This window comes from Fukomys damarensis, unplaced genomic scaffold (assembly GCF_012274545.1).
Source record: "Fukomys damarensis isolate Sample0158 unplaced genomic scaffold, DMR_v1.0_HiC HiC_scaffold_4, whole genome shotgun sequence".
Taxonomy (NCBI): Eukaryota; Metazoa; Chordata; class Mammalia; order Rodentia; family Bathyergidae; genus Fukomys; species Fukomys damarensis.
The window spans coordinates 28490661-28505933 of NW_022900916.1; the positions used below are offsets into that span (position 1 = coordinate 28490661).

The 15273-nt window shown below is 52.4% G+C and overlaps 2 protein-coding genes across 4 annotated transcripts in view; both read right to left on the reverse strand.

The window, feature by feature from the left end:
• Window positions 1-4447, reverse strand: part of Hoxa3 (homeobox A3) — a 44349-nt gene extending 39902 nt beyond the window's left edge. The window contains exon 1 of the mRNA XM_033757434.1: window positions 2346-4447. The gene's annotated coding sequence lies outside the window, so the exon portion shown is untranslated. The remainder of the gene's footprint in view (window positions 1-2345) is intronic.
• A 1361-nt stretch (window positions 4448-5808) lies between these two features.
• Hoxa7 (homeobox A7) lies at window positions 5809-9083 on the reverse strand. 3 transcript variants are annotated; one of them, XM_010628276.3, is made up of 3 exons: window positions 9002-9083; window positions 8237-8824; window positions 5809-7290 (listed from the first exon to the last, which is right to left on the reverse strand). In XM_010628276.3, exons 2-3 carry the CDS (start codon window positions 8613-8615, stop codon window positions 6977-6979), a joined length of 693 nt encoding a protein of 230 aa, XP_010626578.1. In that variant the 5' UTR covers window positions 8616-8824; window positions 9002-9083; the 3' UTR covers window positions 5809-6976. The 3 variants fall into 3 exon arrangements, with proteins under 3 accessions (XP_010626578.1, XP_010626577.1, XP_010626576.1); XM_010628275.3 differs by lacking the exon at window positions 9002-9083 and adding an exon at window positions 7765-7834 and having other exon boundaries at window positions 8237-8628; XM_010628274.3 differs by lacking the exon at window positions 9002-9083 and adding an exon at window positions 7765-7837 and having other exon boundaries at window positions 8237-8628.
• Between the last annotated feature and the right edge of the window lie 6190 nt (window positions 9084-15273).

Below are 15273 nucleotides of genomic sequence, written 5' to 3' on the forward strand. Positions count from 1 at the left end.
CCCCAACGTCAGCGGCCGGCCTGGCCCGGGCAGGGACGTGCTGATCAGACCCGGGTAGGAGCACTATCGCCCAGGCCGCCTCAAAGCCCCTGCCAGGCTCGCTCTTTCCTGCTACCCTCTCCTAGGCCTTTAAATTTTTTTTTTCCTTTTAAGATTTTGCTGGTTTTTCCTTCTCTAATCATGAAACCCGCCAATCCTGCCGCCAAGATGGGTGGCGACCATGATGGCTTTGGTCCCTGCTGGTCTACACTGTAGGCCTGGCCTGAATTGCCCCTCCCCGTGTGGCCCCCTAATGGAGAGTGTGGGGTCCTGAGCTGGAGTAGGGTGTTTGAGGAGCCAGGCCTTCACTCTGCTTTTCATTGGCGGGCTGGGGAATGGTGCACCCCCTTATTCTCTCCTTCCCTCTCCTACCAGAGGTCTGAGCCTCTCAGAAAGAGCCAAAGGCTCAGCCACACGGACCAGGACAAGGCCGAACAGGTTACTCCTGCTGCCCCTGCCTCCCACATACAACAACCTCTTTTGGGGGGCCAGATGGGCTCCCCTGTGTTGGCTCATGCCTACTTGATCTCAAAGCAAGCATCCTCTCCTCACCAGCTGTGTACCCAGTCTTTGAACCCAGGGAACAAAGAGGCCAGAACCCACAGGTTTCCACGGGAAAGGACCTACGGAGGAGGGACCAGTGTGAGACTGGGCTCAGACTGCTGCCCTTGCCTAGCACCCTGGGACTCTCTGCAGCCACCTGAACTGCTCAGAAGCTGAGACAGAGAAATCCAGATTTATATTCGCCCTCCTCATCCCAGAGGCCCTGAAGGTGTACTGAAGACATAGGGCCCCGGTGGAGCAGGACACAGAGAATAGCTTCACGGGGCCCAAGGATGCACAATAATTAACGGGCTTGGTTTCCAGGGCACCCGGATGGCACTGTCATAGGGAACATCTTCTTTCTTGCCCCTCCTAAGACTACTTCGGAGGCTGCCCCTGGCAGTAGCTCCAGACCCAGACCGGGAATAGTTTTCTCACAGGCACCAGAAATCCTGAATTGCTTTTACCGTGGTCCCGGGCCTGGCAGTTTCTAGACAGGACAGGAAAAGCCTGTCCTGGGTTGCTCTTTCTTGCCTGAGAGGTGTGCCTTCAAGACAGCTTTTACAATGCATGGATCAATCTCATTTTGTAAAATGTGGTATCAGTCCAGTGGCATTTTTACGACTGTTTGCTGGGCTTGTAAAATTCATTCAATTAGCTTTAAAATCTTCAATTCTGTGGAGATTGAAGAAGCGACATTATTTGGTTGGATTTGGGGAGGCTACTTTTAAGATCTGTAAAACCCAAGCCAATACAGGCTGATGGGGTTCAGGACTTGGGGGCGGGGGTGAAGTGGCAATGGCAATGCTCCCCTAGGAATCTGGTAAGGACTTCCTTGATCTCTTTCTAGCTTTTTAATTTTTTTTCTGGCCTCCTCCCCCCTCAAATAAAAATAATGAAAACAATTAGGCTAACAGCCGCAGGCAGCCTTCACAGAGCCCATGGTACCCTTAAAGACTTTGGGGAAGCCTTGTGCCTGTTCTTTAATCAATCCAGAGAAGGAAAGTTTTTTCTTTGCACATAAAGGGTCATTCAGAAGAGGATAAAATTTTACATTTCCCACAGATTTCTTTAGGGAAAGGATGCAATAGGTGAAAATGAAATATTCAAGTAAAAAAAATAAAAAGAGATTTTTTTCTTTAAAAGCCATGTTTCAAGAAAATCATGTTTGAGTTATTGTGTCTTAAAATAATCAGATAATAGTAATTTCAAGCAAATTATTTAAAGTAACCAGTTTGCAGATGTTGATAAATGTTTACATTATGATTTCTCTTTCATTCCTCCATCTCGTACACAGTACTGGACCTTCTGACAGTTTATGATTATTACTGTTATGCTTTGACCTGGATTCTCCATCTAGTAATTGTCCCAGAAAATAAAAGAATTTGATTATTCAGCTCAGAGACAGAAAACACTATATTTCTATATTTGTAAGCACTAAAGTGGAAAAAATAATGCATTAAATTAAAATCTTTACATGGTAATCAAGGCTAGTGCATATCACCTTGGTAGCAGACCAATTTATCAATTTATTTCTCTTTCCATATATATGACATATTCATATATATATATATTCATATATAGTTATATTCACACACACATATATACATATCCATTTTAGGGAGAGCAAGAGATGATGAGGAAGAACTCATTCAAGCAATAATAGAAGCTCCACACCCTCCCTAGAGCCTGTCCTGTATTGTGGGAATGGCCACTCCAGGTCTCTTTCTTCTCTGTCAAAGGCAGACAGAAAGCCGACTTACCTTTTAGCTTCTCTCAGTGAGGCAGGATGTTGAGTAGGGTCACGCCTTCGGCTCTTGCCCTGGGCTGCCCATTGAGCTCCTACACTTCTGCCAGGCTGGAGGAAGGCCTTCAGGGATGTGTGGAAACCTTAAAGGCCCACCTTCTACCTTCCAGATCTCTAGCTCAGGCCAGAACCAACAGCACACAGGTGAGGCCTCTCTCTGCCTATCACAGGTCCTCGCCTGGAGCCCAAATCTGCCTTCCTTGCCATAGCCAATTCTCCTCAGGGACAGCCAGGCCAGAAGGCCTCAGGACTACAAGTGGCCTCTCCGATGTCAGAATCTCAAAGCCAGCCTGTTTCCCCAACCGGGCGTGCGCCCCCAGTGCTCCTTGGGACGCGCAGTTTGGACAGAAGCAGCCATGATGTGCCAGGCGGCCTGTGCAACCAGTCTCCATGGTGCTGGGTTAGGGGAGAGGGGAGGACCCGAGTCTATTCCGGCGTCCAGCTTCAGTCTGGGGTGGTGGAGGCAGGTAGATTTCCCAGACAAATAGAAGCTGGGAGACTGCCCTTCAGATCCCCTTTCATTCCCCCCTTCCCCTGCCTTCAGGGGAATCTCTGAGGGGCCCGCACAGCAGTCGCGCCAGACTGCGAGAGGCCGGCTGCGGTTGGCGCCGGTCCCGGCGATGGCCACAGCGTGGCAGCAGCGAGCGCCATCTCGGTCACAATAAATAATCTGCCCGCGGCAGCCGCAGACGGGCAGCCAACGGCCCTACAAGGCAAATGCGTCTCTTTATCTGCCGGAGTGCACCCACCGTGCCGGCGAGCGTCCCAAACATTTCATCCCTTCTTGGTTATCTAATGCATACCAAGATATTATCTTACACTAGGAAAATAACAAGAACAACAAACAAAAACCGAACAAACATGGTAAAAACTTGAGCCTAGAACCTGGGGATCAATTCTTGTCGCCTAGAGCTCCTCGGGGCAAATCTGGTCCGACCTGCACCCAAGCCAGACAGGTTCGTGTCACTGCAATGTTCGAAGCCACCACCCACAGACCTTCAGCGCCTCCTCCCCCGGCTAGCTCCACAGTCTTCTCCCGGAGGTCGCCAGCCCTGTGCGCCGAGGTGGGTTGGACGGGGTCCCCCTGTTGCCCAGACTCGGTTTACACATTTCCTCCTCAGCTGCGGGCCCCTGCCGCCGCACTCACAGTGTTCTCACACCAAAACATCTCACCAAGTGACATCCATCCAGACAATTAACCCATCCTCTCCCCCAACACAGAATTCCACCTCTGCACCTTTTCCTTCTCCCAGTGCTGCAGACACCTCTCTTATCGGAAAACCGGGCTCGGAGAAGCACGCAATCACCAAAGAACTCTGGCTGAAATTTAGTAAGTTGTTTTTTGTTTTTTGTTTTTTGTTTTTTTTGCTTGTTTGTCTCCCCCGTTCCACTTTTCTCTCCAAAACCCAGCTTCCAGGGAATAGAAGGTGCAGAGTTAACACTAATAACACGCCTGTGGGTTGACTCACTTCTGCCCTCATCTCTTCTCAACTCCCCAGTCAGGAGCTGTCTCCTGTTGGGAAATTCAGTGGAACCCATTGGGCCATGAATGAAAAAACAAAACCCTCAAACAACGCCCCCAAAAGCCAAACTCAGGTTGTCAGGAAATGCAGAGTGCAGGATCACTTTCTTTTATGCTTCCCAGGGTGGGTGAAGAAGGGGAGAGAGAAGACTCAAGCGCTGATGCCAGTGCCAGGGAGCTGTGCCAGGGCGCTGTGCCATGGAGAGAAGATGGGCACTTTCTGCCCTGGTGATCCAGGGAGGGGAGGGAGGGACGGAGGGGTCAGCGTGGGGGGAGATGGGAGGTGGTGGAGGTGGCCTGCACGCGAGTATGTGTGGGCTGTGGGGTGGACCGGCGAGCCTGATGGGGGCGGGGCACGGTGAGTGCAGCCCTCTTCAGAGCCACCCTAGTTGCCTCTCCCACCGCGGCGGCACCTCACCGCCTTCGCTCCTGTCTCTTCCCCACTGTCTCACCTTCAGATGGCGGTTCCCAGAAGCTCCGGCTCCTCTGACAGCTGTCTTTCGGGCAGCCCGGAGACGAACTGTCCTCCTTCCTGGTGCCAGAGGACGCAGGAAATTAGCCAGGTTGCGAGTTGCAAAGCGGCTGCTGTGGCGCCGGGAACTGGGCGCGCCCCACCTCCCGCGGGAGCGACTCGGCCGGGCCTGGCCCTGGCTTCCCCTCGCTGGCCATCGGCGGACAAAGCGCAGCCCAGCCGGGCTGGAAAGGCAGAGCTCCGAAGCAGGCAGGATGGAGCGGAGCAAAAGAATGCGGCTCTATTCTCGCAAGGGAAATTATAAAAAAGTTCATGTTCACGGTTCTCATTCACATGACCGACAGCGGCCAATGGAAGGGCCGAACAACTCATAAAGTTGTATTGCAAAGTTGTAAATTTTCATAAACAACAACGGATTTATGACCCTTTCCTCATCACTAACAGGAGGCAGCTCTTACACCGGCGCCATCTTACCACCGAGGCCGCCCGGACTTGGGCCGCAGGTTTTACAGACCCTTTTGGGCCAGGTTTTATAAGAAGAGCCCTAAAAAGCTGGCCCAACCCAGGCAGGAGATAGGAGTGGAGATCTTCGTTGGCAGTGCTCAGGATACCCTGCATTAGCTCCACAGCCCCTAGTTCCTAGCCCCTTCCCCAGCCCCCTGTTCTTCCCCCACCCAGACCCCGCTGCTAAGGCTGCGCAGCCCGGGTGCGCGGCTCTTGCCCCTCCCAGCCCTTTTGCTGCAGTGCTGGGGCGCCCTTGCCTAGCCTGAAGGCAGAGTGAGAGGCTGCGGCGGGGTGGGTCCCTGAATCCCATTTTCTAGCCTGGGACTGAGTTCAGAGCGCATTCCAAATCCAGGGTCTCTGGCAGGGTAGGTAATACCTCCTTCAGAGCCCACTCACCAGCCTTACAGCAAAGGGTGGATTTGGAATTCACTCCTGGAATGTATGAAGGTTTTTAAGAGGCTTATGAAATATAATGTATTTGCCCAAGATTCCATTTTCAAGGGATCTAGATATTTGTGCGAACGTGCACACACACACACACACAGAAACCAGACAAAAATATCCATAAAATTATGGATACAGGGAAATAGATACACTCAATTACAGACACAGAAAATAGCAATTGTGCACACTCAAAAACATGCACCCAATTATGGTCATAGAAATAAGCACACACATTTATAGACACAGATATATATACAATTATGGAATAGAGCAAAACTATACACCCAAGCATACACATAGAAAAACAGGCACATACATACCTGTACAAATCCTCACGTGAACTATAAAATGAGACATGGACAACCAAGAAGAGTCCTCCACTTGCTTCCCAACTGCCCCTTTGGGCACACAGACATAGCCAGGATTTGCCCTTCAGCTCTGGCCACATCCCCTTACCCATTCCCCCTGGATAAAGCACTCCTTTTTTTCTTTGTGACCAAGCATCTTTATTTTTATTACATAAAACATGGTTAACAGGGCTAGGAAGTTCCTTTCCTGAACAGGCTGGAGCTTGGGGGGACACAGAACAACACAGGAGATGAAGGGCACTGGGGAGGGCACTGGACCTCCCTGCCCACTACAGAGTTAGTTCAAGACAACACACCATGCTATAAGGTCACCCCATTGACATATCCTTCCCAAGTCAAGACATTTCTTTACAAATGAGCTCCAAGACTATAGAAATGACAAAAAAATCTCATTCAAATATACAGTATTTGCCATTGTAGGAAAAGCGAAGGTGTACATATTTGACATGGCTAAACAGTAGGACACAAGAGCCAGGGTAGGAGACAGTGATGCTGGGAGCATCTCCACAGTCCTACACAGCAGAAGCTAACCCAGAGGTTTGCATCCCGCTCAGGAATACTCCCCTCCAGAAGCAGGGGGTGATGGGCCTGAACTTGGGGTATCCAAGCCAGAGAATGAGGGATTCTAGGTTGCAGCATTTAGTATGCTTTGGAATAAATATATTATTTTTCAATTTAAATAGAAGCCAATGCCCTGATCCCTGGACCCCAGTGCCTTCTCAGCGACACCTCGGTGACCCCAAAGGCTGCCTGCTGGAAGCAACAAGGGATTGTATGGGGGGGGGGCGACACCAAGTAGCAGGCCAGCCAGCACAAATAGGTAGTTTGGGGCTAATAGGTAGTACTGAAAGAATCATGTTCCTGTAGGAATGGGGTATAGTGCTGGGTGTCTGCCAGTTTTGGGACACCAGGAGGCTTCCTGGGAGTTGAGGCCCACTGAGGCTGGGCCCATAGGTAGTTTGGGGGTGCCCCTCAAGGAGGCCTGTGCTAGGTAGTATTTTAGCTATGGCCAATGCAGAACGCTGGCCTGGGGTTAGGGTATCTATTGGAATCCTCAGAGGGAAAGGGGATTCCAAGGCGACCTAGTCTTCATAGCCTCTCAGTCCAGAAATTTGGGAGCTACATCAGGTGATGGGGGGGGTGCTGTTGGGAGTGGGGTGTTTTCCTTTTTTATACATTTTCTTTTATTTTCTCCCGTTTTTGTAAATAAGACCAGCAAGTCTCCTAAAGATGCTTTTTCGGACTGTCCGATGCAGCCAGGGCCCTGGCTTGGCCCCTCATTCCTCCTCTTCCTCTTCCTCCTCTTCCTCCTCCTCTTCTTCATCGGCCTTGGCTGAAGTAGCAGCGGCTGCAGAGGGCACCGCACCCTCCGGGGCTGCGGTAGGGGTGGAACCCTCTTCCTTATGCTCTTTCTTCCACTTCATGCGGCGGTTCTGGAACCAGATCTTGATCTGGCGCTCCGTGAGGCAGAGCGCATGGGCGATCTCGATGCGGCGGCGCCGTGTCAGGTAGCGGTTAAAGTGGAACTCCTTCTCCAGCTCCAGGGTCTGGTAGCGCGTGTAGGTCTGGCGGCCTCGCTTCCTGTCTGGTCCTGAGAATAGAAATGCAGACACATGGACACACGGATAGCCAAGCAGACAGGGACGTGCAGAGAACAGTGCACTAGCCAGGCCTCTGTCCAGAGGGTGCACTTTCTTCACCGCCCAGACCTAGGCGCATTGCTCCCCTCCGCCCTAAAATTCTGAGCAGAGTTGGAGGAAGAAGGGGACAGTGTTAGCGGAAGACCGCAACTGCAGAGCCAGACAGCAGGCAGTTCTGTAAGAAGGGAAGGCGCAGAATTCCAACTTTACAACCAACCGACCTTTCCAGCCGGCTACGCTTCCACAATGTCCTGCTTCCTCCCTGACAAAGGGAAATTGTAAATATAGAGTGTGGGCAAGTGGGAGACGCACTTTTGCATTCAAAGGCGAGCGCAGCCGTTCCCCAGCCTTCCCAGACAAGTGGGCAATCTCCCCATCACCCCTCGACCCCATCCCCGGGACCTTCCTAGGACACCGAGACCCACTGTCCCCTTGCGTCTTCGAATGGCCCCTGGCACAGGGGTGAGTGAGGGGCCCCAGAGGGTTTGGCTCTCTCTGCTTTTGAGAAAGAAAAGCAAGGCAGAAAGAAAAGAGGGTGGGAGAGAGAAGAAAGGGAGGGAAAGATAGAGGGAGAGGGAGAGAGAGAGGAGAGAGAGAGGATAGGGAAAAACAATGTTAAAATTCCATGGCAAATGGAGTTAAATAAATTTACGAGGATTGAAACCATTAATTGGGCCATAAAAAGTTTTATGAGCCTCATTTACATACAATGCTATGGGCTCTCCACGCAATGGCGCCTCAGCTCTAATTAAAACCAGAAAGGCAGCGCAGCCAGGAGTCACGGGGGCCGCCGGCTGCAGCCGCCTGGCTCAGCTCTCCCGGGCCCTACGCCCCAGCGCCTGCCCGGCTCCCGCTCCGCCCGCCGGACCCACCCGACCGCCTAGCGGCTGCGCCTACCTGAAGACCGCATCCAGGGGTAGATGCGGAAATTGGCCTCGGACGGGCCGTGCAGCGCGCCCTCGTCCGCCTTGTCGCAGGCGCCTTTGGCGAGGTCACTGCAGAGCCCGGGGATGTTTTGGTCGTAGGAGGCGCAGGGAAGGTTGCCGTAGGCGTCGGGGCCCAGGCCGTAGCCCGACGCGAAGGGGCTCTGATAGAGGGGGCTGTTGACATTGTACAAGCCCGGTACGGTCGAGGCGAAGGCGCCGGCGCCCGCCCCGTAGCCGCTTCTCTGCGAGTTGGGCGCAAAGGAGCAAGAAGTCGGCTCGGCATTTTGGAACAGAGAAGCCCCCGCCGTATATTTGCTAAAAAGCGCGTTCACATAATACGAAGAACTCATAATTTTGACCTGTGATTTGTTGTCCGGCAGCTTTCAGTGTCGGTTTTACGAGGTAGCGTGATATATGATAACATTACACCCCCAGATTTACACCAAACCCCATTTTCTTTTGGACGGAGCTCGCCGCAGCACGTGACCGCCCACATGACCGCCTCCGCCAATCTCAGCCGCCCTCACAGGTGGTCCCGCTCGGCCGGGCCCGCGGCTGCCTAGAATGGAAGGAGAGGAGGCTCAGATCCGCGGCCAGCGAGTCCGCCCGCGCCCAGCGGCCCGGCGGCCCTGCGGAAAGGACCGGGCGCTCCGCCGGCAGGGTCCTCGGCAGACCTCCAAGCCGGGCCGGAGCCAGCGGGTGCCCACCAGGTTTGGCCCAACACAGCCCCTCATACCTACGAGTGAGCCCCAGATTAGGCGTGCGGAGCCTCCCTGTCCGCGTCCCGTCTGCCGACGTAGCCCCAGGCGGGTCTCTGCACCCCGTGCGCGCACCCTCCCTATGGCCTTGTTGGCAGGTCTGGCCTCTGGGCAGATCTACTCCATGCCCGCTTCTTTGTCGGGTCCAATGGGCCAAAGGCCAGACTTAGACTCTGAGCCAGACGGGGCAGGGGCAGGGGCAGCGTCGCTTCCAGCAGTAAGCAGCCAGAACGCCACCGCAAACTGGAACCATGTGGTTTGAATAAAGTCAATGCCTCCCAGCTTCCTTTTTGTAATCGGCTGCACACTGTTTATCCGCCCTAAAGGAAGCAGTGAAATATTTATCTATTAATGAGCCTCATTTGCCAACAGATTTATTAACATGGGGTTCCCCGTGCCTCCTACCGGACACCGCAGCCCTGGAGGCTCTGTGCATTCACTTCTGGGCACCTGGCTGGCCTCTGTTAGCTCAATAAATGGCTTAACACTCCTTTGTCCTCCTCACATCTCCTGGTTCCCCACGGCCCCCGAGGTCCCCCCACACATTCAGCATGAAGAAACCTCAGGCTCTGCACCTTTCTCTCTACCCCCAATTCTAGTGAAGTTTCTAGTACCTTTTACTTCATCCATTCCTGGACTTCCACCTTGTGAGATTCAGTGTCTGGGAGCAACTGAAGCTTTAGAGCTGAATTAGAAAGGAAAGAGGGGATCTGGGTACCTCGTGACTGCAGCCCCTTGCAGATCTGCTTTCCTTTTGGAGACACCAAAAACTAGGGAGCGCTCCCTAAGGCCATCCAGTTCTGGCAGCTCCATCTTTCCAAATATTAACACACAGCTGAGTGCAGTAACCTCCCTTCCATCCAGACCCCCACCATACATCGCCTACCTTCCCAGGACTCCGACCCCTGCCACAGCTTTCAACCAACTGAGCCCCTGCTACCTACCCACCATTCTGTGGAGGATGATAGGGTGAACCCTTCCCCTAAACGCCTCATAAACTGCCCAGGCCATGCTGGAAGCCGGGCCACCTTTTACTGCCCAGCTCGATTGCACACCATAAACCCAACCTCACAATGGAATTGCCCCGGAAATTCTCCTCTAAATTATAGACTTTGGTTCCTCCTGTACAAAGCACTCTTCACTTTCAGAGGGTCCAGGCTATCCTTGTTCACCGCACCTTCTCAGGGAGTCCTGGTAGCACAAAAGAGGAAGTATGATTTAAATCGGATTGCAAAGGAGCCCCAGTTTATACCTAGTAAAGAGCTGGGCCTATGGTTGGGAATGTGGGGCAGGTGGGCGCTGGGCCGTCTACCTCAGGAATGAGGGATCTGGTGGGGCAGGGGAGGGGCAATATCCGGAATGCCCTTTATGGTGGGTCAGGATGATACCGAATCTCAGACCCAGAATTGAGGGGGGAAATTCAAATATCACTGCCTTCTGGCAGGGAAATAAAAACCTAAGAAAGTTAAGAGATGCAGGAAACAAGAAGGATAGATCAAAGAGGCAGAATTAGATGGCTTTAGACCAATAAATTGTTCCTCTAGTGACACAGAGCAAGAAGCAAAGAGAAAGACCCTGGCCAAGCTGCCGCCGTCTGTCTAGACTCAGGCGGCTGCAGTGGCCCACAGCGATGGTGTTTAAAGTAGAACCTGCCTCAAGCAAGGCAACCAGACGTTCTGAATGGGAAGCGATTTCATGGGGGTGATGGCAGGTACACACTTCACTGATAAGGGGAGCTCGGTACCCAGGACGATCATCTCTTCCCTGGAGTTGGTGGGGCGGGCATCCAAGCCATCTTGGCAGATTGCTCTGACCCTACACCCCAGCCAAGGAGGATACAGATACTGCCCGCTAGGCCTCTGTGCTTCTGGGCCAAAGTCAGACAACTGGGCCAAGCCTTGAAGGCACTGAAACCTCCCTTTCGTTTCTGAGATTCTCTCTCCCTTCCTGTCTTCTGCAGTTGGATTTTAAAATAAAAAGGCCCAACAAATACTAGGCTTTCAATAAAGCCTATTTAATTTGTGCTCCTGAGCTATTGGTTCCTTACTTATTTGATTGAAAGATGATAAGGTACTGGGTTATGTGTGACAATGTTCAAAGAAATATTCGTTGATGCGTGACCTGGAGCAGGGATAGGTAGACCAGTTTCTAATCAGCCAGACAGTCTTTAGACAGACATTTCCCACTGCTGTCCTGGAGCTTGTGTCTCACCCATTGCTAGAGAGTGTTTCCTCTGAGTACTGTTAACCAAATAGTCTGCAATATTTAAATCCAGTTAAGATTTTAAACTCAGCTCTCTGACAGCGAATGGAGCCTGCTGGGCTGCCAGCGATTTGCTTCTCCAAATGTTTCCACCCATCCTACCCGCACGCGCCACCACCAAGTCTGCTCTCCACCAAGTGAGGGGTGCTGTGCTGCTGTGGTGGCCTGTGCCGTGGACCAGCCCACCCTCGACTCGAGTGAATGAGCTCCGGCAGGCGTGGGGGTCTGACCTAGCCTGGACGGAGGGCAGGAAGTTGCTCCCTGACAGGGAAAGCAGCCTCCCAGCCGCCAGCCGGCCAAGGGCAAGGGAGGCCCTGCCAGGCAGTTCACAAGGCCTCAGACTCAGAGCAGACTGTACCTACCTGGGCCCTCTGTGATCGGTGGAGAGTAGCGGTCAGCACCAATTTATGATTTCGTTTATTTGTAGTTACAGAAATCAAGCTTTTAAAAATCTGCACCCACTGATTGATCTCTCCGTTTATTTGTTATTACATAAACAGTTTTCTGACTTTGGATACAAAGTAGTGACTCTCGAGAAAGCAATAAAAACCCTTCTTATAATCAGATGCTCTGAAATAGTGTGAATTGTATAGGGAAATACAATGAAGCTGTGTTTTGTAATGCCAACGTGTGTAGTGTATATAGACAGAGATAAAAGGAGAGAGAGAGAGGGCCAACACCCAGGAGAGATGTCAGCCAAAATCATATCCCCAGTTTTACAGCGCGTTCTGCAGGGGAGATGCAGGTCGTAAACATTTTGCAGGCTTGGCCGAGACTATTACAACCCAAATAAATGCACCGTGCGGCATGTTCACAAGGCTCTGAGGTGCTTGGAAGGGTTCTGTGTTTGCTTTTGTGTTTCCCTTCGAAGCCATTCTACACCCGTGGCAGAACCTCGCACCAGGACTCCGGCCACCTTTGCAGAGGCTCCGGAGCCCGTTTCCCACTAAGCCCCGGAAAGGCTGAGCAGCGTGGGTGGGGTTCCTTCCAGGCTGCCTCCTCAGCAGAGATCGCTGGGCAGTCTTGGCACCTCCGAGCCAGAGAAATGCCGCAGCCAGAGAAAGTACGGGCTACTTGCACGACGTGAAAGGTGATGTTGCGATTATTATTTTAAACATCACTTTTATTAATAACCGAACATTTCTTGGTCTGTCCCAGAGATTCCCCATGCCTGCCAACTCCCTGGAGACCTATACTAGGCTTTATGCCCTGTTTTCACCTGTCTAATTTTATTGCCACATATTCAAACCGGTCGAATCCCGGGATCCTGGCTCTCTCCGGTGCTGGCTCGCTGGGTCTTGTTCCAGGCCCCGAACTGTGGCGCTGGTTTCGGGGACCTCCGGGACCGCCGCGGAACGTGCGACCACTGCGTGAGTCCTCTGCACGTTCTCTGTAGCGCCATCAGGTCCGGGGTCTGTAGGCTTCGTCCGCACGTCCTCGCGGCCCCGAGGACCGTGCAGGGCTGAGATGAGCCGGGAGCCGTCCCCGCGCCTGGAGCCACCAGCCTGGCAGTCTCGCGAACGGCTGCAGCCCAGCAACTCCGCGCCCTGGGAATGGGGCCTGGAAGGCACGAGCGGCGAGAGTTAGGCAAGCCCCCGCCGCACGCTTGTATCCCAGGAAGGAACAGCACGGAAAATATACGACTGCTGTTCATTCAAGTCTGGGGCTCCAATTCCAGAAAGGCTCGCGTCAAGTCGACATCTTAGGAACTTCCCAGGCTCGCGGCGGCGGGAGATGGCGGCGCGAGCCCCTCTTTGGTGGAGCCACACTGCCATCTGCTGGTCTCCCTTTCGCACTGCAGTACTAACTTTCCCAGGACGCCTGAACTTCGACAGCCAGAGCAGCGGCGCGCTCAGCGTCCCCATTCCCAAAGGCGGGGGCGGGAGCCCCTTCCCCGTGGTTCGCGTGGGGCCCGGAATCTAGCTACGGAGGGGACAATGCCCATAAAAGAGCTGTTTCCGCAGCCGCTTTATCGTCAGCAGACAGAGCAAACAAATGAAAGGGCTTTGGTGGAATATCCTAATTGGGGCTGGACAGTTGTAAACTCATTAAGGACCGAATTCCAGACAGTTCGCAGACCCGGCCTTTATGGCACACCCTTACTACCCATTCTTTGAAGTTCCTTCTGTCTGCAATAACAGAGGGCGTCCCAACCTGGCGGCACGGTGGGGGTGGGGTGAGGAGACCCCCATCCACCCGAGCCCCGACTCCCCTTTCACGCGTTTGAATACAGTCAACTTCGCAGGAGTCAAGGGATGGGGTGGGGGCAGGGCGAGAGAAGGAAAGGGGTGAGGCAGAATTCCCCGGCCACATCTGGAAGGCGCTCTGGCCTCCGAAGTTGTGGCGGTTCCCTCGAAGCCCTTTACACCCCATAAACAGTAACAACCCTCATTTTCTTTTATGGCGCATCGGGGCTCGTCGGTTGCCTCAGCCCGGCCTCTGCCAGGACTTGGGCTCGGGAGGGGTTTGTGGTGCCGGATGCAGATTCACCGGGGCCGAGCTGGCAGGAGGCCAGGGTGCCGGGGCGAAGGCCTACGGTCCCCTGCAAGCGCCCACAGGTCTGCGCGGGCGGCCGGGGTTGGGGCGATCCCGCTCCGGTGTCTCTTCTCGGAGCCTCTGTAGGAGATAGGCCCTCAGCTCCAGGTCCTGTGTCCCCCACAGCCCCACTTGGCTAGGAAAGGCTTCGGGTGTTTCTGTGGGCTGGGATTGGGGGTATTTCTTGGGGGCACCAAGATGAGAGTGGCCTTGCACTGTTACTGGCTAGCGATACTCAGGACCCAGCGCAGTGCTCCGAGGCTTCTCCACCAACCCGCAAAGGGACACAAGGCCGGGCGCCTGCCCCGCTGCCCGCTTTCCCAGCCTTCCCCGGCTGCTTGCGCTTCCCAGCCCCGGGCAGCTCTGGGAGAGTTTAAGCCGGCCTGGACTGGTTGGGCAAGTGCTGCTTAGGTCCGCTGGGGGTAAAATTGTTCCCTCTCCCCCGCCTTGGTCCTCCCCCATCCAGAGACTCTACCCAGATTCCCTGGCCCTGGAAAAGAAGGTGCAAAAAGGAGACCCGCAAAAAATAAAAAAGAATCAATATATTTTATTTTGGCAAAAAGTTAAATATCTCAACACAATTTGGTCAGTAGGCCTTGAGGTAACTATTGCAAAATATACAGTGTATGTTCAGCCAGATGGAAACCCGAGATTCAAGAATACAAATCTACAGTAGCCCAATGGCAGTTTCGTGGTGTATAATTTATTAACAATAAAATTGACTCCATTACAATAAGTGTTCATTTCCCACAATTAAAATTAAGCATAAACCATAGGTAGTAACCTTCTGCACATATGTATAGCTCCGAATTTTCTGTATCTCTGGTGCAAAAACAATATTCAAGCTTGTCTGATTATGAGTTTTTCTTCAATTATAGATTATATGTACAATGGGCAAAAAAGGACTCTAAAGCACATAAAGACTAAAATGCTTGCATTTCAAAAGTGGAAAAATCATAAACCTATGCATCCAGGAGAACCCCTCTCCCTTTTACAAATTTTATTTCACTGGGAAATCCTTACAGCTAGTTTACAATCATAGGTTAACAGCCTACTTATACAGAAGACGTATCCACTACAGAGCTATACTCTATGCAACTGTTTTTTTCCCTCATAAACAACCTGAGTTCAAATTGAATTCTAGCTTTCACAATCACAACGGGTGCGTCACCCAGCACAGAAGTTTGAGTCACAAAACATAATTACCACAATAAAACACAGTGTTCAAGTATCTCAGCAGATCGCCCTGCCGCACAAAGAGCAAATTAAATTAACTACACAGACTAAATCTATACAGCCCGTCATCAACAGTTGTGCATTATAAAAAGGTAGTTTTTTTTTCTTTTAAATCGGGAACAGGTAGATTTTTTAAAAAATATATACAAGGTAGCACACACAGCCATCAGCGCTAATGCCCCCCTTTTTTGTAATTATAGAAAATGGAAAGCTTACA

Bases quoted from the DNA above. Each gene is read 5' to 3' on its own strand.
- Hoxa7 (XM_010628274.3), bottom strand. From the start codon at position 8,548: ATGCCGAGCCGACTTCTTGCTCCTTTGCGCCCAACTCGCAGAGAAGCG. The intron at 7,838-8,236 runs GTAGGCGCAGCC...CTTTCTCAAAAG, and splicing joins CCCCTGGATGCGGTCTTCAG to CAGAGAGAGCCAAACCCTCT. The intron at 7,291-7,764 runs GTGGGTCTCGGT...TTCTATTCTCAG, and splicing joins TTCGAAGACGCAAGGGGACA to GACCAGACAGGAAGCGAGGC.